Here is a 21205-nt window from a genome sequence, read left to right as displayed (position 1 = left end):
CTAATGATCAGCTGGCACAAAATGCCGTACTCTGCTTTAATGTAGTAATAGAATCATAGTTGGATTGGAAAATACCTTAAAGATCATCAAGTCTAACCACAACATAACCATACTACCCTAACTCTAACAACCCTCCGCTAAATCATGTCCCTGAGCACCACATCCACAGGGATTTTAAACACATCCAGGGATGGTGACTCAACCATCTCCCTGGGAGGCCTATTCCAGTGCTTAACAACCCCTTCTGTAAAGTTTTTCCTGATATCCAACCTAAACCTCCCCTGGTGCAACTTGAGGCCATTTCCTCTCATCCTGTCACCTGTCACCAGTGAGAATACTGGTAATAGAAAGATGAGGTACAGAAAAGACATCAATGAATACAGTCAAGATATAAACTCCAATTTACATCAAGTGTGATTTTAAAAAATCAAGAGAAACTTGATTACTTGCAAGACAGAAACTGTTACAAAAGAACCACAGTGAGTGTACAGATGTTTTCACAAATACTCTCTGCACGCAATGGAAAACTACTAAAGAGGGCTCTGTGTCTTGTTGCACAGTGGCTTCCATGCCACCATCAGTCCTGTAGGGTATGAACTGGTATTCCTGACAGTCCTAGTGTTGCTCTGCTTTGCTGAAGTATTGCAAGGGCAGGCAAACAGTCACTGTGGAAGTCCTGAGGTGGAACAAAGGAAGTTCCATATCTAGTCCAAAGGGATGATCTAGATGATCTTCAGAAGTCCCTTCCAAGCCTTATGATTCTGTGATTCTGTGATGGTTCTGAGAACCCCTGTGGGCTTTAGGAGTAGGTGTAACCTCACAGTCCCCTCAAACTGTATGTCAGTTGGCAAACTTCATAAACCAAACATCAACTGCATCTCCAAACTTGTCTTTAAGACTTCTACAGCAGAACAGGGAAGAGAGGAGTTAAATTTATTCATTGTCATGATGGCTGTGGTGCCACATGAAAAACAGGTTTTTTCAGCACTGGTAGAGTTGCATTTACAATTCATTGCACTGGCAATCTTGTTCACAAATCCCAGCAGGAGTTAGCCAGTAACATCCAACACATTGAGATGAGAATATTTTCCCAATTGTCTTTGACTTTCCAAGGCTACCACAGATTGTTATTTACCTGCAAGAACATGCAAGTGAGCTAATCCACTCAGTTAAAGCATCTGTTTATAGGCACAGGGTCAATTTTGTGAATAATAACTGTGCAATCTTATGTTCACCTGAATTTATTATCTAAGAATAGTTAATATAGTTAATATCAATATGAGTGTGCAAGGGGGGAGGAGGGGGTACTAGAGGAAATAATCCCTCATCTGCCTCTAAGTGCATACCATTTCTTATTTTTTTCCTAGTGCAGAAAAATTTAGGTCAGAAAATAATTCTTCATGGGTAACAAGTAGTTCATTTGCAAATTCTCGTTGGATGTTCTTGGCAGGTTAACATTTGCCTAAAGCGGCATCTGATGAGGAGAAACAAGGACTTCTGTTTCCCTCACAGTCAGTCCACTAACATTAGCCTAGATGAACACACATTCACAGACATGAAAATAAAGTTACCCTATAACCCGAAAACAATAATAAAGCAATAGGGGTGGTAGTTCAAGCAAAACAAAAACAATCATAAAAAACTATGTAAAACATAACTCATTATTATTTTATCATTTTTAATGGTGTAGCAGCCTTTTATTTAATTACTACCTAGAATGGAAGACCCAGAGGATTCAGCCTCCAAGGAAGCAGCTCCTCTTTCAAGAACTTTACCTTCTTGCTCCCTCTAGTGTTCCGTGATATCAAGCACAATTTTTACTTACTCGAATCAGAGTATTTTCTCTCATTTCCTATTCCTTCATATCCAACCAAAGTGACTTGATAGGAAAGGACAGAGACTTTGTTATAGCAATAATTTGAAATGTAAACCTTCACCTAGCATGGAACTTAACAATCCAAACTGCAAATAGTATGTCTTATCGTTTGCAGACAAAATAATGTTTGGGCTTGGGAGAGAGAGTTACTACTATAGCTGTATCTAAGAACACATTTTAACTAAACATTAGTGTCACAGACCCAAGTCACGATCCTCAGTTAAACTTTCCTAGAATGAAAAGAATATGACTGTATGTTTCACATAATTACTTGTCTCATCAAAGTACAAAGACATAAAACTAGTAACTATAAGCTTCAAAAAAGTAAGTTTATAAGCTTAAAGGAAAAGAGAACTTCCACCAGCTGATGTTACTGACATTTACATCCTGCTATACATGGTGGTCAACCTGAATAATGAACACCTGGACTACTTGATAAAAGCAGTGCAGAAAATCCACATTGTTCCTTACACTACTGCTATAGCCCATTAAAGGTTCATCTTTATTAAAAAAAAAAAAAAAAATTGTAAAGCGAAGATCCAAAACATGAACACAGCATGACACACTGTCTGACTGTAACTCCAATCTACTTAAAACAATGCTGCTCCTAGGCATCTCAGTGGAATAAGTTAAACTCTGAAATGTCAAGCTAACAAGACAAGACTGCATTAATTAGCTGCTTGATGAGCAGGAGTACTCACAGCAGAAACATCTGCAGAATCTACTACTGAAAACAGATTCTTTTAGCAAGAAAATACTGGTGGAACATAGAAAACTAAGAATTGTAGTTTTTCCATTCTGACTGCTATCAGTGGCAGGCTGGGAAAATTCCCATCAAACAGAATGTAAAGGGATCAAATCTACTTCTGCCATATCAACACAGTTCACCACCACCATATCAATTAGCCATGAGAAATAGCAGTCTTCACTTCTGGTCGTTTTCAAAGACATTTAAAAAAACTATTTTAATACATACAGTAACATCTTGGATTGAAAAGATATCAAGTAAAATATTTGCTCTTGTATATACATCTACAAATTCATGTACCAACTTTGCCATAGGCAGTGGTGGTCATAATATCTAGATTCTACTTCAAGATCTCATTCCTAATTGTTATATGCTATGTTCTGTAATGGCATATTAGAAGGCAAAATTTTGCACAGATATACTTTGATTTAAATTCTATTTGCTTCACCATAATCTAAGCCTAAGTACTCGGAGGCAGTTTTAAGCCCACTGCGGTGCAGAAAGAGTAACTTTAAACCAGTGATGATTATCATGGAAAGTTTTAGCTTCATGTCCAACAGCAAACTACTGACAGTGATAGAACTTTTTGATAAACAGATGAATCTTTTGAGAAAGCAAATCAAAATATTTTAAAGAGTCCACATAATTCTACCTTAACAAACAGAGTTATATTCCTTTCTTTACAAAATCAATTCAATATAAATCAAGAAAATGAGTCATCCTTATTTCTTTCCCCTGCATCCAGTGTTTCTTGCTGCTCATAGTTTGGTTTCAGATCAAAGCAAGATAAAAGTGAATTAAAGATTCTTCTATTCTGTTAATCATATCTGTAGAAATACATTTCCTTTTACATACTGTGTATTATTTCATATATTTTGTTTAACTGTTCTTGGTATGAAAATCGAATGAAGTATATTTGTGGAAAATAAGATTTTAATTACATGTAATGAATATTTTTATCTGCACCTACAAGGTAAAAACAAATAAAATATACACATATAAGTAAAAGAACTGCAATGATCACAAATATATCTATTACCAAAATGACTGTCTGTGTTTATTTGGTCAAATTTGTAGCGTAATAAGGCATAGCATTTTCAAAGGCACTTAAGGGATTAATTTTCAGAATAATTTTCATTTGGTAAAAAGAAAAAAATTGTAAATACTTCACAATGATTTAAAATATCACCTATTTCATTTGAAAAAAAAATTTCACAGTCAAAAATATTTCCTATTTTCTTTAACTTTTTCCCCTCCCAGTTTTCTACTTTCCCACACTGGAAAAAAACATACAAGGAAAAAGAAAGTCAAACTAGTAAAAGGGAAATATCAAATGAAACAGATATAATACCATACCAAACCAAATTGATTAATGGCTTTTAATGCATTGGTTTATCATTAAATAAACTATATTAAATACTAGGTCCTTTGTTTGAAACAACCAGTTTCTTCTTTCTTGCCAGTACACACTGCCATTGTTTTCAGACATTACCTATTTTACATTTATTTTAGTGGCTCTTCAAGGCAGATATTGCCCTTTAAAGAGGATTTCTGCCATTGGAATATAATTAAGACTTAGACTGTGATTTCCCCTCTGGGTTCCAGTAAAGCCAAAATGCTACATGCAAACATGCTATTTGTTTTTATGTCAATGTGATCTAAATCAGTGTCAGAACTATTTTATATGCTGCTTGGCAACAGAGGTAGAAAACATATAAACTGGGGTTGCCAGAATCTCACACATCTCTACATTTCACATTCAGTTTAGAAGCAAAGGACTTACGTCAGCCATCAGTCAGACTGGCAATTGCAGTCCCAACTATTCTGGCCTCAGAAGTGCAAACTTGGAGCAGAAGAAATTAATTCTACTGTAGATTTCCCAATTCTGATAAGACCCACTGAAAAAGTACTAAAACTTGTCCATATTTTTAGGGACACATAATGTTTGGGCTCTTGATTTTATCAATAAGGACATTCTGTGTGTTATGCATGTCTTTGACCACTTCAAATTCAAACAAAGAAAGAGTAGTAGTCAGACGTTTTTCCATGGTTTGTGAATCAAATGAAGCTCTAATACGAGAAACCTCATCTGAAGTACTGCATTCAATTCAGGAGATCAGCAACAGCCTTTAGGTACATACAGGGGCTCCTTATCGGGAGTGAAGTAACAGGACAAGGGACAACAGCTTGAAGTAAAAGAGAATAGATTTAGATTGGATATTCAGAAGAAATTTTACCCTGTGAGGCAGTGAGGCCCTGGCACAGGCTGCCCAGAGAAGCTGTGGATGCCCCATCCCTACGGGCATTCAAGGCCAGGTTGGATTGGGGGCATTGAGCAGTGGGATATAGCAGAAGATGTCCCTGCTATACAACCTGACAGGGTGTTGGAACTAGATGATCTCCAAGGTCCTTTCCAAACCAAACCACTTTATGATTCTATGAAAAGCATAGTCCAATTGTTCAGTGATCAAATCTTAGAATTTAGGAGCTGTAAGTGAGAGGAAGAACATTTCTAACTCTCAGTGTCGAAGTTTTTATATATTGACTCAAATAAACTGCATGCTCATAAGGTGTTTTCTGCGAATATCAGTTAATGTTTATAAATGGAAACTGTTCTTGTGTCAACAGATATTAGGAAATGTTTTCTAATAAAGAGAACCTCCATGCAGATTTTTTGAAATAACACAGAAATGCTAGTACTGTCTTTCATTTTCCCTAGCAAAGTGTTTTGCACCCACCACCTACTGATGCATACTCTGCTGGAAGAAACTAAGAGCAAGTGGGACATCTGGTACTGAGCAGAATAGATCAAAGAGATTGTCAGTGCCTCTGAGCTTTACAAGAGTAGCAAACGTATTTAGAGAAAATGTTCTAATGATTAAGGAGAACAGAGCTATCATCTCCAGAAAATGTCCTAGTTCTTCACTAAACCCAACAGAGACATTGTAAGGGAAGTTTTTTGTATTAGTGATCTGGCAACCAACGTTAGTGAGCAAAAGGCAAAGGAGCTATTAAGGGGAAAAGACTTCTCTTAGATGCTGAGGTTGTTTCAGCTGTGGTGAATTTAAAAAAAAAAAAAAAAAAAGTGATCTGATTAGATGTGGAGTGAAAACCAAAAATTAATGCTGTGGATTGCTAAAAGCATATTGAAAGAAGAAAGATTTTCTGGCAAATACAACCCTGGTGCAGACAAAAATCTTACCTTTCCTGAAATCCTTGTGGCATTTTTTCTGGTACACCTATATATGTGCAGTGGGGGCATTTGGAAAGTGGCAAGCCCACAGCAAGAAGCTTTCTAATTAATCCCATAACTGATGTCTTGAAGCATTTGAAAAGAGGATTTCTGCCGCTTTTTGGAGAAATGCACCCTTCAGGCACAGAAGTACAGTTAGATGTCTGCAGCCAGACTCTATCCCAAGTACAGACATGTAGCAGATGCCAAGTGCTCTCTCCTGAAGGTGTGAGACTCACAAGTCAAAGTAAGGAGAAAGTGCACAGATGATGGGGAAAGAACAAGCTGAAACAATTTACTGAGCAAGTTCAAAGCTGTGGTACTTTCAGTCTTTGCCCTTTCTCACCTTTCTTTTCTAACACCTTTGTTGAGAATCTGCCCCAGAGAACCCACACTTTATGTTTTCAAGGAGCTAATTCAGTGAACTGTAATTGCAATTGAATAATTGAGGTCTTGTTAGTGTTTGGAAAAGTTGAAAGTCACCAGACTTTTATCCCTTATTCCTTTCCATTACACCTTTTTGCACAATGAAACTGTAGCCTCTAGTTAGCTTTCAATAATAGCTGCACAGTCAGTTCTTTCCCAAACTGGATCACATTTCTTCATTTTTCTAAAGCCAAAAGTCACCTCCATGCCTTCCGATGTGCAGCCACAACTTCATTACAAGATGAATTTAAGACTGTGAGATAAAATGCTACGTAACAAATATATTTCTGTATATATTACATTTAGACTAAATGTAAATGGACTCTGTATATGTGTGGATAAATCCAATTCAAGACTACACAAGCAGAATCCAAGGAACAGGATGTGAGGGAGACAAACAGGTGGCAAATGATATAATTATTTGCGAACAAGAAAACCTAGTGTTCCTTTTATTATTTTTTGCAGCTTAAAGGCCTGAACAGACAACCAGTTTGTAGAATGGGGTAAGATAAATGTATTTGTCAAAATCTTTCTAGATCCTGACTGAAGTAAGTTCTTGAGAAAACTGAATATGATAATCTTCAGAGAGATGTGTAATGAGAAACCCTGTGAACATAACTGACAGCAAAAAGCAACACAGAGTATATAGGACCCAGCTCTATGAAAGTCTGAACTAACCCAGTTCCTACTGAAGGCTAGGACCTGCTTCTATATTGCTATATTCTTATATGTGAATCTAAAATTCTACCACTCTGATGTGCCTACTTTTCATCCTATACTTATTTTTGGCAATGAAATGTTAAAAAATGAACATCAATGAGCAGAACTGTGGGTGATGGACACAATGCCAGCCAAGTTCATATATAACGAGCAACTGCCAGATGGTAAATAAATTTTGCCTTCGTGAACATTAACAAGGAGAATAATATGTCAGGTTTGTGTTCCATTAGAATTAAGGATTTTCTTTATTCTGAGAGTTCTATCACTCCCCGAAATCTGTTGCATGGCCTCTCTTATTCTTGTGGTTCTGAGAAATAGAGATAGGGCAACGTATCTCTAAGTTTCCTCCACTTCAGTCTTACAGCAAAACAAATTATTTTTCAGAAAATCTTTTTTTCTTTCACTCTATTCCCATTTTCATTAACCCCATTCCTCTTTTCCCTCCCACTCTCTGCCTTTTTGTCTGGCTGCACACTTGGGATGGGTTTGGAGAATTGACCCATGAATAAATCTCATTTTCAAATCCCCTGAGCTAGATAGTCTTTATTTACTTTTAAATACAGTGAGATCTATCTTATGAGACAAGATCAATGGATTGAAAAAATGCAGATGTTCTGGCTTCCTCTAAACTCTATCACAAGTCTTCATATATGTCTCAAGAAAAAGGGTTCTTTTCATGATTTTACCATTATCTTCTTCTGCAGCCTCAGACAAGAAATTTAGTCATTTTGTGTTTACCTTCTTGTATTGGAAAACAACACTGACTATTTATATTGAGAAGTCTTGAAATCATGTACTGTCACGTCTTCAGATCACATCAGATAACTGCATCTCAGTCTTCATCATGCAATCATATCTACAACAGTTTGCTTATAATACAAATACACTGTTACAGAAAAGGCCCCCAATCACCTTTGCCTTTTGATTCAAATAGTTCTTGCTTCTTCAGCATTACAAGAGAATTGACTTGAAGGAATTAAAAAGAGATGCCTAAAGAATTGTTAGTACATGATTGCATTGCATATGAAACCACATTATTTAACTGTGATAGTTCACATTCTGCTGTAAAGTAATATCTCCATTTCCAGCAAAAAGTTTATAATGGGGAAAGGAGATCAAGTATTTTCGGTCTAGTCTGTCTCTCTAAAAGCAAAAAGAGTGGAAAGTTAAAGGCTACTATTTTAAAGCACTTTTATTCTAGGTGCTAGAAAGTCTCACAATGTTCTCCACCTCTAGTTAAAGCTTTTGGATAGTACTCGCTGTAAGTTGTTTTGCGTTCCTCAGAATTTAAAGAGACCACTGGTTGTATATCCATCGGGCAGCACTCCTCTGCTCCTCCTATCCTTCAACAAACACAAAGTTCTTGTGCGATTTTGATCCTTATTTAAGGATCAAGGCAGTGAGACAAGACCAACTATAAATTCACAAGTAACATCACATAAATTAAGAATAACTGCCATGATTCTTGAATTTTGGAAATTTGAAAAGAAGGAAGTTGATACCATGACTAACAAAAATACTTCAGATTTATCCGAATTGTAGACTCAAAGGTGTCCAGATGGCTTAAAGCTAAATCTATCCTTTTCATAATTAAACTTATTTAATTATGGACATATTTATTCACACTTAGATTTAAGGCAGAAGTCTAAGTAATACATATGCAATAGGTCATACGTATTGTAAAACATTTCAGTAAGTACCATTTTAAAACTTTATATGGATGGGTGTCCAACCTTTTGGCCACATAAAATATATAATAGTGCATGTAAGTAACAAAAATTCTTTTACTTTTTCTTTTTTTTTTTTAATTGCAATATAAAAAAGAGTGCAATAAAAACATAAAGCTAGTAGGTTGGACACGTATGCTTTATAACATTTTATATAGAGAGATGCTTCAATTCTTCTGTTACCTAATTGATGTATATCTAGAAAATCTATTTCTAATTGCACAGTTTGCAAAACAGAAAAGATACTGAAAATGTACTTTATGCATTAACTTTTCCCGTCCATTTGTCTAAAAAATAGTAAAAGAGAGATTACTAAAATGAGAGAAACAACTCCAAAGTGTTGTGCATGAAATTAACGCTTACTTTTCAGAGACTGAGAATGTTCTTCTATCTAGATTCAACCGATTGTAGATTCACATATTACTAATAAAATTGATACATACTAACAGACTTCTCTTAAGAAACAATTTCATACTCTTTTTGGACACACTGTTAGTTACAACTCCTTAGCTAATCATTATGTGAATATTCCACTCTTGTCAGAACAAATCCCACATCTTTCTTCACTCAAGCTCTCTTAAAATTTTTCAAGTCTTAAGAACCAGCTTGGAAGGAAGTTAAGAGAGAAAAAAAAAAAACAGCCTTCACTTTTTTTAGAAGTTGAATCAAGTTCCAAGAGACTTAATTCTTAGAATATTGTTAAGGTTTTGCAGGGGTCGCGATTTTGAATGTAATAATGTGTGTAGATCAGGAATAAAGATGATGTCAAAATGCTACATGGAGTCAAGTTTGCCATTTTTTATTCCAACAGAAGTTAAAGGATTAAGTGTTTCTATTATTTTCTTTAAGTTATGTGCAATACACTTATTGATAAACTTCATTACAAGGGTGGAAGGACTCCTGTTTCATGTTACCTTACGCTGCAGAATGCTAGAGGATCCTGTTCAGTTCCTGCTAGATGCCTCATAGTGAGCTGAGTCCCAAGGCATTTCCTTTAAATTGTCCATGGCACAAGCAGCCTAACAGGAAGCAAAATTATCTATGTATGGTATCCTATAGTGGGAATAAATAGGTTGAACATGGAAATCTAACTAGTCAATGTAACCATTTACTTACATAGTTTATTTTTTATTGTTTCACCACTTTTATTTTGTGGGAAAGCAGATATGGACATTGCTGATTTGATCTGCCTAAACTAAGGATTTGCACATGCTTTTACAGTGCAAAAGTCTCTGATTATGGCTTTCTCAGAGCCATTGCAGGAGCCAGTATTTGCCCCAACACATATTTCCACACAGTAATAGGCACGAGGGCACTGCGGAAACAACGTTCACTATGTTACTAAAACTTAATTAGGGAGATAAATACTTTGACTACTTCAGTACTCCATACCATTATGCAGCACGGAGAACTCATCTGCTGAAACATTCAGCATAACCTTGCCTGGCGAAAGCAGTTGGCTATTGCTTTCTCTGCAAGAACAAGATAGCTGCAACTTCTGCTTCACACTTGCTGCCCTACTTCATTGCACTTGCAGTATTAGTTTTACTGTCAAGTACCTAACACGCAACTCAGGAAGCACATTCTCTTTAGTTACTGCCAGGAAAACTGCCTGACTTTGCAGGCTGCAAGTCACTTAAAGAGAGATATTCACATTGCTAGCTTTGATCTCCCTATTCTTTAGAAAGAAAAATTGAAAGTGTTGATACAAATGGATTAAATCACATTTGGCTGAATCAAAAAAACTGTAAGCTTTACTACTTACTAGGAAAAGACCAGGGAAGTAATATTCTTACCTGAATTAGGTTTAGACTGATCTATGAGTTGAGCAGCTTCAACAAGAGTCAGACTCAACTCCCTAATTAAGGAGATTTCAGATCCCAGACAAACAAGGACAAACAAGCTCAAAAGGCTCTGCTGGAAATCACATCTTCCTCTAATCTGAGTGAAATTTACCATTTTTGTCATGACTGAACAGAACCAGGAACTAAATTCCTTCTTTTCATTGCAGAAATCTACTGAAATTAAATATGAAGCAGGATAAAAAACTTCACTTGATAAGTTTTGCCATCTTGTCTATTACTCCAATCACTTCTCTTTCTTTATTGAACTTGTGATTCTTTGATCTAACGTTTAGACCTACAGTTTATTTTTGCCCACCTCATTCTATAATTTTACATAAACTAAGCTAGGGCCTCAAACAATGTACGCTGTGGTTGGTAGAAGTTCTTCTGCTGACTTACATAGTGGATTAGTCCCTCAAAAATATGAAAAATGTCTCCTCAGTTTCACATTTGAGATATTCAGTTGATTTTCTAAATTTGAACTTAATACCAGTTTAGCACTCAGGGAGAAGGGTATTTTTTCACAGAGAAATTTACAGCTGAAATAGTATGAACCCTCTCTATTTAAAATCTCACAAGAGAAGTTATTGTTTAAAATCCTTAGATGTCTTTGATTCAGAACTTAGGGGTATTAGAAGAAGAGGTATTTCTGCATGATCTGTGAATTCAAGGACTCTTTAATCATTAACATATAAATGGCCTTTTCTGTCCACAAGTTTAGTTCTTTTTCTTTTTAATTAAAAAAAAAAAAAAAACAACTTCAAAAAGTGGTCTTGGTCTTGAAACTTACATATTTCAGGAATGCAGCAAAATCAAGGAAAGGGAAAATGTCCTCTGAGACAGAACCCAGTACACTGCTACTCAATTAGATTTTGACCTTCTTCAACTATAAAGGATTGGAAGACAAACATTGTTTGCTACTTGCCAGAATTAAATTGAGTCTCCTGAGATGCATATGAAGCAATTTAAAAAAAGAAAAGCACTGTTAACTGGATTTACTCAACCATCAGTCTGGAGTAAACCTTATTTACCATATTCATCTATTACAGCAATATAATCTTTCATGTTTTAATCAGAAAAAAATGACATTTAATTAGTGTTACACCGCCAAACACTGAAAAAGTTCCTCTATCTATACATTCAGGTAGGCCATCATTTCTGAGTTTCACCACAGCAAGTCATGTATTCTTTTATGCTTCTGTTGACCTAAGCAGGACTATTTTATTAATTCAACTTCCTGTCCCACTTCCTGGGCAGGAATAGGCTTCCTTGTCATAATTTTATATCTTTCGGGTAGGCTTCCTTATGCCCAGGGAACTGACACTATCTCTTGTCCTGAATCCACCCATTAAATTTCCTCACGTATGTTTATTTTTTAAGGACTTGTGATGGTTGAAAGATAGAGATTAGAGAATGAAAGAAGGAATGGGAAAGGAGAGGAAGGGGGAGGAAGGATGAAAGCAAAGAAGAAAGAAGGAAGGAAGGAAATAGGAAGAGAATGAAAGAAGAAAGAAAGCAAAGAAACCATATCACTAATTTACAGATCTAACCATAAGAATAGGAAAAAAAAAAAAAAAAAAAAAAAAGCTCTGTAACACAAATTCTTGTCATGCTGTTTTTCCATCCCAGCAAGAGTTTCCGAAACTTTCACCTGTTAAGTAAATTCAAATTATGACTAAAAGATGTCTGGCTGTGCTTTGTAAATCCTGTAGATCCCCAGGATCCTGAAATTAAGCAGTATAGTTTTATGATAACATACCCATTTCTGCCCAAATTTCCAGTGTCTGTCTTCATTCACCCTCCAATTCTTTCACACTCTGCTTTGTAATACTAACCATTAATGTTCTGATGGAATCTTCACGCTCCCAGCCTCATGCTGAAATTAAAGATAACAGATTTCATCTTGAACATGACCATCCTATTGTATCTCTACCGGTGTGGTGACTGCTCAGATTTGACAATTCTTCTGTGCTTTGGATCTTGAGGAACACGGCAGAGCTCTGACACTATACTGTAGATTCTATATTCCAAGTCCTTTCAATGATTAAGGTACATTTCCCAAATACCCTGCCCACCCCAGAGCTATATTGCAGGAATACAGTTCCAAGTCACAGCTTCTACAGTTTAAACTATTTGGCAATATAGTCCAACAAACATCATATCAGCTACTTCTACAGGATCACCAAAGGAATTGTCTTGGAAAAGCTGGTAATTTTTCTCAATATATATTTTTTTTTTTTTTTTTTCTCCCAGTGCAATACACTAGTATTTAGTCATTAAATCTTTACTTCGTTTACACACGTATGGGCTGAGTGCCCTGGAATGACCTTATATGAAGTACATAAGACCATAATACTCATTTATTGAAAAGTTTATTGATCAATGTCTGAATGCTTATTTCTTTTAACATAATCCTAAAGCATTTATTTATTTATTTATTTTTGGGGGGGAGGAAAGAAAAAGTTGGGAAAAAGGAAATGGGTTATTAAAGAGATGCTTAGGAATTCTCCAGTAACAACCTGTAGGCATAAGGGAAAACTCATTGTCAAGTATGATTTATGAAAGCTTATTAAATTTACTTTACATAACTAGGAGGCAGACTAGTACACTAATACTCTATTCAATATAGATCCTCATAGAATACAGTGCATCCGTTATACAATAAAAAGGCTAATTTAACTTGTCACAACACAGATCTGAATTAATGCAAAAGTCAAAAGGCTCTCAATTTGTGCCATTAAATATAAATGTCAGGTGATAGCTTAGCTATTTCTACTATTCAATGAGTTTTTCTTGACTTGTCACATAAAAGTTAGTTACGAAGTGTGCATGCAAGAGAAAATTACTGTAGTTAAATGAATATAGATCTACCAACAAAAGAAAATGCACTATACACAGTGACATTTCAAACCAGTCTTTTTATGTTATGCAAAGCTGCATTAATTTGGCCCTTTTTATTATAAAATTGCAGTTAGTTTCAAGACATTACTTTCTGGCAGAGTTTTTGTTGGAAGGTCACTACTCTCTTGTATTACTGAGAACTGATAACATTCCTTTTGGCCTACAAATGTCAACTCACCTCTGCTCCTCCTACATGCTTCTCACTCATCACGAACTGTTAACAGCTGAAAATTTTCATTGCATATAAAGTGTGTATTTATATATGCACAAACACACACATGCACACATGCTGTTGAAACTGTATCCTGTTCTGATCCTAAACTGGCAGGTGGTCTTGACGAACAGTGGGAGATTCTTGTGAAGAATGTGAGATTCCTTGCTGCTGTGTAGCAAAATTAATGAATACCTGTAAGACAAGAAAGAAGTAGGATTTTCAAAATAACAATATTTGAACAGAAAATTCAGAGACATGGCTAGTGATTTTTTTCTGCTGCTTTTCTGACACAAAAATTAATAGTTTATGCTGCGAGAATCCCTCTAGAGATGTTTTGTAAACTCTATAAAGAAATCCTCTTCACCTCTCTAGCTAACACGCAGGTTGATGAACTGTAAAAAACAATGGTAAAATAAGTTACTGAGAAATAATTGTTTTTCTTTGCACTTGAAATAGCATGAGATAAAACAGCCTTGCAAGAAGGTGTCCTTGTATACAAGTGGTGAAGAAGCTTACAACTTCCTCTCCACTTCGTGTCTGTACTTACTTGGTAATCTCTCACCAAATAAGATTCAGTTATAAAGTTTGATTGACAACTTGAACCTACGGATGTTGGAGTTACTACACAGGCTGAATAGCCCAATTAACTTCCACACCCTCTGAACTCCTCTATTAACTCCGGCATAAATTTGGAGTTACTTACACACATTATGCATGATATGAAGGGGGGTCACATACAAGGAGGAACATGTATCAGTTGGACTGGGAAGTCTGTAATTTCCAAGCACTTTAGCCAATGAGGAAAGCAGAAGGGTCAATGTGGCTGGCAAGTAGGAATAAGAAGAGTCTGTTTCTTTGGATACTTTGAGAGACCCTGAGGGGACTGTTCCAATTGATCTCTCTTTATTTGAATAAAGAAAGCTAAACAGTCTCATCTGTCTCTTTTTGGGATAAAGATAACTGAGTAAGTCTATTTGAACAACATTTTTCCCAGCAAGCATGACAGAAGTACTTGACCCTGTTGTTTCTATCAAACACTATCACATAAATGAAGGTCTGGAGACTTCAAGGCAAAGGTATACTTCTGAGCATTGCACATTGACTACTCAACAACTCACATGCCTCCTTTATATATATATATATATTTATATATTTATTCTAAACAGAACTTACTACAGAAAGGCTTGTTTGCTTTTTAATCACACAACTATTTGACAGCAAGGAATGGAGCAGAAGAGATGGCTATTCTTGATTCAAATGATCATATTCATGTGCAAACAAACTTGGAGTGAATAATAAGGATGTTTATTATTCAAGAGAACTATTTAAACTGTTTAAAAGTGACACTCAGTTTGTCTTGGGGAAGAAGCAATAGTAGGTGACTGAGGTGATGAATCACCATGAATAATGCAGAGAAGTAAAGCTTGCATGAACTATTCTTGATCATCAGGCTCAAATCATCTTACAATCATCCATTCTGTGAACAAATAATTCAAAAGCCGTTAAAAAGATTAGTACAAATCGGAATATTTCATTAATGATTTGCACAAGGGTAAAAGGAATAACTTCACACCATTTATCATACAAAATTAATATTTTGACCAAATGCGACTCCTTCAGTTTGCAGAATACACAACAAGAAGTTACATACAAGGATGCTCAAACACATCACAGCAACTCAGAAATGTCATCCTTGCTATTGTTTTCTTCTTCCTTCTGCCCAAATAGGATTTTGCAGTCACTAATAGCAGGATCTCTTCAGTCTGCTTGTGCATTTTTACTATGCTCTACTGTGTACTGTAATACTGCAAAAGAAAAAACCCTCAAAGGAAAATGGCCTGTAAGCCTATGATTTACTGTGATTATCAGACTTGTTCAGTCTTTTGAAGGGCATTAATAGGATCTCAACTATCTGTGGCAGTGGCAGTTCACAGTCCCACCCTCTCACTCTGCACATATCAGATGTATTTAAACAGTGATTAACTTGCATACATAGCAAATATCGTAGAATCATAGAATCACCAAGGTTGGAAAAGATCTACAAAATCATCCAGTCCAACCGTATACACACCTTCTCATGTTATTTTGTGCTTATCCACAGTATAAGAGCAATAAGGTTAATGTGATTATTGTGTAGACCTGAGATGGTCTGGAACTGCTGAAAAAGAAGAAAATACCTGCTCCAGTGTAGTTTGGCTAATGGAATAGTGTTTGATTTGGAGAAAAGCTTTGTAGTTCTCTAGGACTCTGAAGAGCTCAGCTAGGCATCCCTCACTTCGTGGTACATGGTACTCAAACAGGTTAAGATGTTGTCCCTTAAAAGAAGCAAAACCAACAAAAATAGATAAAGGTGAGTACACATGATGATGAAATTGTGCTTGCTATAACCGGACTGGTCTCAGTAGGCTCTCAAAGCTACATGAAACATGAAAAACACGAGCTTTTAAAGGAGAATATATGTTGTCTCCTTCGGTAGCAAAATGAAATGTTCATACTCAAGACACATATTCTGTGTTTTGAGATTGCATTTTGTTAACTTAATAAAATATATATAAATTTAGGATACTTTCATGCTGTATGCTTTAAATTCAACTGATGGTAGTACTAATGTAGTCATCTGAGAAGATATAAGGCAGTAAATAAAAATTAAATCTATTTGTTTACCTGCAAGCCCACCCATATACATAACCATTTTGACTACACACAATTTCGATAATACAAAAGGAAAAAAATCCTGGATCATCTCATAGTTATAGCCAAAAGTAGCTGGTATTTAAAAAAGGGAAGGTTTCTGTAAATCTCTGGACTTTATTTGAGCTTTTCTATATCACATATTGCCTTTGATTCTTGCACTGAACTAACACAGGAACAAATGTAAAGAAAGGATATTTTATAATGCAGTGGGGTAAGATATAAAAGAATTCTTACTAACAATTTCTGCAGTAGGATGCTCTTCATCTTTAAAGAAAAAAACAACAAAACAATTTCAACCTGACAGAAGTCTCTCTCTCTCTTAATGCTATGCATTTACTGACAAGCTTCCTGAAAAAAATATATATATTTAAAAATTCATATGTAGTGTGAATTTACATTTGTATATATATGTATGAGTATGCACAAACATGAATAAACATATATGCAAGAAAGTTCATAACTAAGGTATTCATAGTTTCACTTTTTTTTTCCTAAACAAAGAAACAAAGATAACGCATTAAAAAATAAAAATTAAGAATTAAAGTCCTTTGAAAACTAATTACTGTAGGTCTTTTGGAAGGCTCCATATCAAATAAAAGAATCTGTTTAAAGACTGAGATTTGCCATTTGTGAACCTTATCAGAAACCAATCGAAGGAAGTACAAGTTCAACTTAGTCAACAATAAAATCAAAGTGAAATTATTACTCTGAGAAAGGACCTATATATTTATGTTGCTTGAAATACTTTGGAATTGATTTAATCAATATCACAAGTCAGATGTGGAAGAAATGCTTAATAAGAAAATGAAAGAGATGCTCATGCATACTTTCTTCAGAAAAATCAATGTACCTAAACACGTATAAACATTGTTCTTATCAGCCCACTCTTAATCTTACCATACAATAATTACTATAATGAGGAATTTTAACTGCACCTTAAATTGTGCTCCAGGAAAATGCAGTTTTAGACAGTCCAAAATCATTCTTCGATGGCTTATTTCTTTGCTAAGCCAAACTTTGACAGAATAGCCATCGCCAAACCTGAAAACGATATGCAGAAATATAGACTCATTTATCTACACTATCAAGGCAGCAAGAACACTCATTTCAATTAATTTTCCTGTAATGATTATGGCAAATAAAACACTGTGTATCCCTACTGCATTATCACTGGGATATTACCACTTTACTATTTACTGGTAGACAATGATTTCAATGAGAGAGTTGTTAAATTAATGATAACAAATAGAAACAAACAAACCCAAACTTTGTTATCCCTAGGTCTTAATTACAATACTACGTTTCATTACACAATGTACTGTACATTAAATGAAGTATACATTAATTATGACACTACAAAAAAACTATCACAATTACCTATAATAAACAGAACAAAAATCCTTTATTTTAACTTTCCTAATGATATGACACTTCAAACCTTTTAACAAAGCAGCCCAGTTAGTATTTCAGCAGATGTGTGCACAATATGTTTTTGCACATACATAAAGTAAACATTTATTTAGGTTGATGGCAAGGTTAATGAATATTCTTAAGCTCTATGGCCACACAATCTATCTCACAGAATAACTTTGGAAATGAATTTCTCTCTCAATATACATGTGATAAAAGTTAAGTACAGCCAATCTAGCCAATAAATTTTTAATTAGATTTACTCGCTGCTAATATATGTAACTGGGGAAGTTCCAATAAACCTATCAACACTGAAATGGCAACAAAAGTCTCATGTATGTTGCATAAGTGGCAGAAGTTATGCAGCACAGGTCCAAGGGATTTTATTCCCCTGGCTCCAAACTGCATCTGTTCCCATGAGTAATGGAAAGGCAGAGCTGGGAGAAGGACAAGGATCTCTGGCTGCATGTCCACATCCTCCCAGGAACCTTTCAGTTCCCCTGTATTCCCAAAACAGTGGCTGGCTGGTTTGCCCCATAATGATTTACTAAAAAAAAATTCATCTCTAATTAAATATTTTAAATGCATAGCATCATCCCTGCAAAACACGTGTGACAAGAAAAAAGATATTACAAAGAAGGATACAGTTAACTAGAGTGTTCAATTCAGAAGATAGCTAACTTGAGGTAATGCTTTACAAGAGATCATTGATTCTGATCAATTTTCTGGCATTTCTAGCCATCCGCTGCTGAATTACAGTTTGAAAAATACTGGCATATGGTGTTCAGTGGTCTCATAAAATGAAATTGTTTCATGCAATGAAGTTTCCAAAGAAAATAAATAAAAATTCTGATTAGCATAGACTAATAAGCCTGTGCAACTGTTTCAGTTCTAGATTGTGAATGGCACAAACACCAGCACAGTCCAAACATAAAACTTTAAAAGATTAGTCTTCTTCTGGCCAATCAAATTATGGTTCTTTTATATCTTGATTTTATAATTCTTTTCATCTCAGCAACTCCCTACACAGAGTAAACTGATCAGAAATAAACATTTCCCCTTGCTATAATCAGCAAGATGCTTCCAGTAGTAAACCAAGGCAATGGAAATTGAGTTGACCATTTTTTTCCACTCTGTTTTCCTCTCTGAATCAGACAATATAATTAATTCAGAAACCAAAACTGGAATTATGGAGTAAAGCACAATCTGGTTTGAATAGCTCTGTTAGGATCGAATCTTTAACACCTAATAGTTCAAAACCTATGTAGGAAAACATTATCATGAAAATGGCATAAGTTGAGCCAGCACACCTGTTCAGCAGCCATCTGTTGCAAAAGAATCACAATTTCTTCAAAGCTATTTAATGAAATTTTTTTTTCATTGCTTATTTTTTCTATCGTAGTACTTTAACATCACCTGCATTTTTATTTGTATATATGCACAGAGACACAAACACATATTCTAACTAAATTATTTTTCCTCTTTATCATTCCTCTTTTCTCTTTCAGCCAAACTAATTTTTTATACTTGTCTTTTGGATCTAGTGATGTTGACATCGACCAATTCCTCGGTCAATAGCTGGGTCTCTGGCAATGGCTCCTAGTTGGCGAGCTTCATTACCATCTAGAAACAAACTATTGGCCCCGCAGTCCCAACAACGAACCAACCAGGAAACAATAGTTTCATTCGGGCCCCATGTGAACTCCTTTCTTGAACCTTGGATTTCAGTCATCTTCAGGGGCCGACGAGTAGTAATAAGGATGTCCTCATCATCAGTCTCTTCTGCATGTCTCTTAGTTTTTCCTTTTGCTTTTCGCGATGGTGGTGGTTCTGAGGAGGGCCCCTCGCCTGGATCTTCCTCCTCCTCTTCCTCCGCTTCTTCTTTTTTCCATTCTAGACGCATGGACACTCGTTTCCATTTCTTGCCTTCCACAGGAGCAACTGATATTGTTACTCGTCTCTCTTGTAACTGATCAGATTTGACTTGGAGATTCTCCACTTTGGCTTGAACCTCAGCTCGGAAACTCTCTCTCTCCAGAATAGTATTATATAGGGCGCGGTAAGCACAAGCCAAACCCCAAATAAGTTGTACCTCCTTAGAGTTATGTAAGCCGCACTGTCCCTGACTCAAATACTGACTTAGTTTCTCAGGATCCCACAGATGTTCAAGTGTAAAATCCCATGACACTGCGGGTCCCCTTGCTTTTAAGATCTTTCCTAAACCTCTCCATATTCCCTGCCAGTCAGCACTCTCTGGTTCTGGAGGAGACTCCTTCCCTTTGTAAAGGAATATGATCCAGGAAAACAATAGCGCGCACATGAGTATTAATTCGAAATTCGAAAACCGTCTGACAAACCGATAAGGAAGCCTGGAGACTGGTCTGAACATTGTGCTGTTTGTAAAATTAGCCATTCCACCTGGGATGTGAATGTCAAAATTCAGACCATACCACATTGCATACAGGTACCATGCAGGTGTCTCCGTCAATGCCCTTAAGTAGTTATATATGAACATAATTCCACAACAAGTAATTATGGCCTTGATAATTTGCCAATAGGTTGAGAGTAACATGACGGCTTGTAAGCCTTTCCTCAACAGCCCCAGAATGAAAAGTGGGTTCATTGCTGGTGTCTATTAAAACAGGGGTTAATGAATTGAAACTGACAAGAGGAAGGAGGAAAAAAGGAAAAAAAAAGAAAAAGGCACTACCCAGACTGAGCAGTGCTCAAAGTTTACAAATATCCCAGAACACTGGCAGCACGCCTAGTCTTTCAAGGTCAAGTTTTCCAGCACAGAAACCTAAACTACTGATAATGCTCCCTAACGAAGCTCTCTAAGAGCAGAGAGAGAGATTCGTTCTAAAAGCTAAGAAACAGAGCTATGCCCGCATTCTCCACCAAAAATCTGTCACGGAGTTAACGAGATCAATCTACACCCATGACAGGGGGGCGGTAGGCCCCTGCCCTCCCCTCCCCAGCCCACAAAATGGGAAGGAAGGGAGGAAAACAAAAAAACAGCGGCAACAATCTATGGAGGAAAACTTATTTTACTAATTATGATATCGGAATGCAAGATAACACAATATAATACAATCTGATTGAAATTGAGACTAATAAATCAAATAAAACAGGAGAGAGAGAGAGAGTTCCCGATATCGATTCAAACCTGAAAAGCTTGGAACGGCCAGGAAAGCACCCTCCAGCACCCACTTCCAGGCAGTAAGAGACCGCCCCACCCGGAAGGGCCAGATCCCATGACTTCTGTAATGTATAGGGATAGGTGCCTGGAATTGGAGCATTAACACTTTATCTCCCAGTACACTACATGATGTTTTGATGCGGAATACTGAGAACCAAAACAAAACAAAAACATAAAACCATGACAAGTGTTTTAACTACTACAATGCCACCGT

General features: G+C 36.1%; 1 protein-coding gene across 1 annotated transcript in view; it reads right to left on the bottom strand.

Moving 5' to 3' along the window:
* Positions 1-21205, bottom strand: part of ABCA13 (ATP binding cassette subfamily A member 13) — a 196859-nt gene that overhangs the window by 12343 nt on the left and 163311 nt on the right. Inside the window, exons 59-61 of the mRNA XM_085219910.1 lie at positions 17318-17423; positions 15866-16003; positions 13653-13880 (exon numbers count right to left, since the gene is read on the bottom strand). Coding sequence (XP_085076036.1) covers positions 13791-13880; positions 15866-16003; positions 17318-17423 — 334 coding nt within the window. The 3' untranslated portion in view covers positions 13653-13790. The remainder of the gene's footprint in view (positions 1-13652; positions 13881-15865; positions 16004-17317; positions 17424-21205) is intronic.

This window comes from Meleagris gallopavo, chromosome 3 (assembly GCF_905368555.1).
Source record: "Meleagris gallopavo chromosome 3, MGAL_WU_HG_1.1, whole genome shotgun sequence".
NCBI lineage: Eukaryota > Metazoa > Chordata > Aves > Galliformes > Phasianidae > Meleagris > Meleagris gallopavo.
This window is presented reverse-complemented; position numbering and strand designations above follow the sequence as displayed.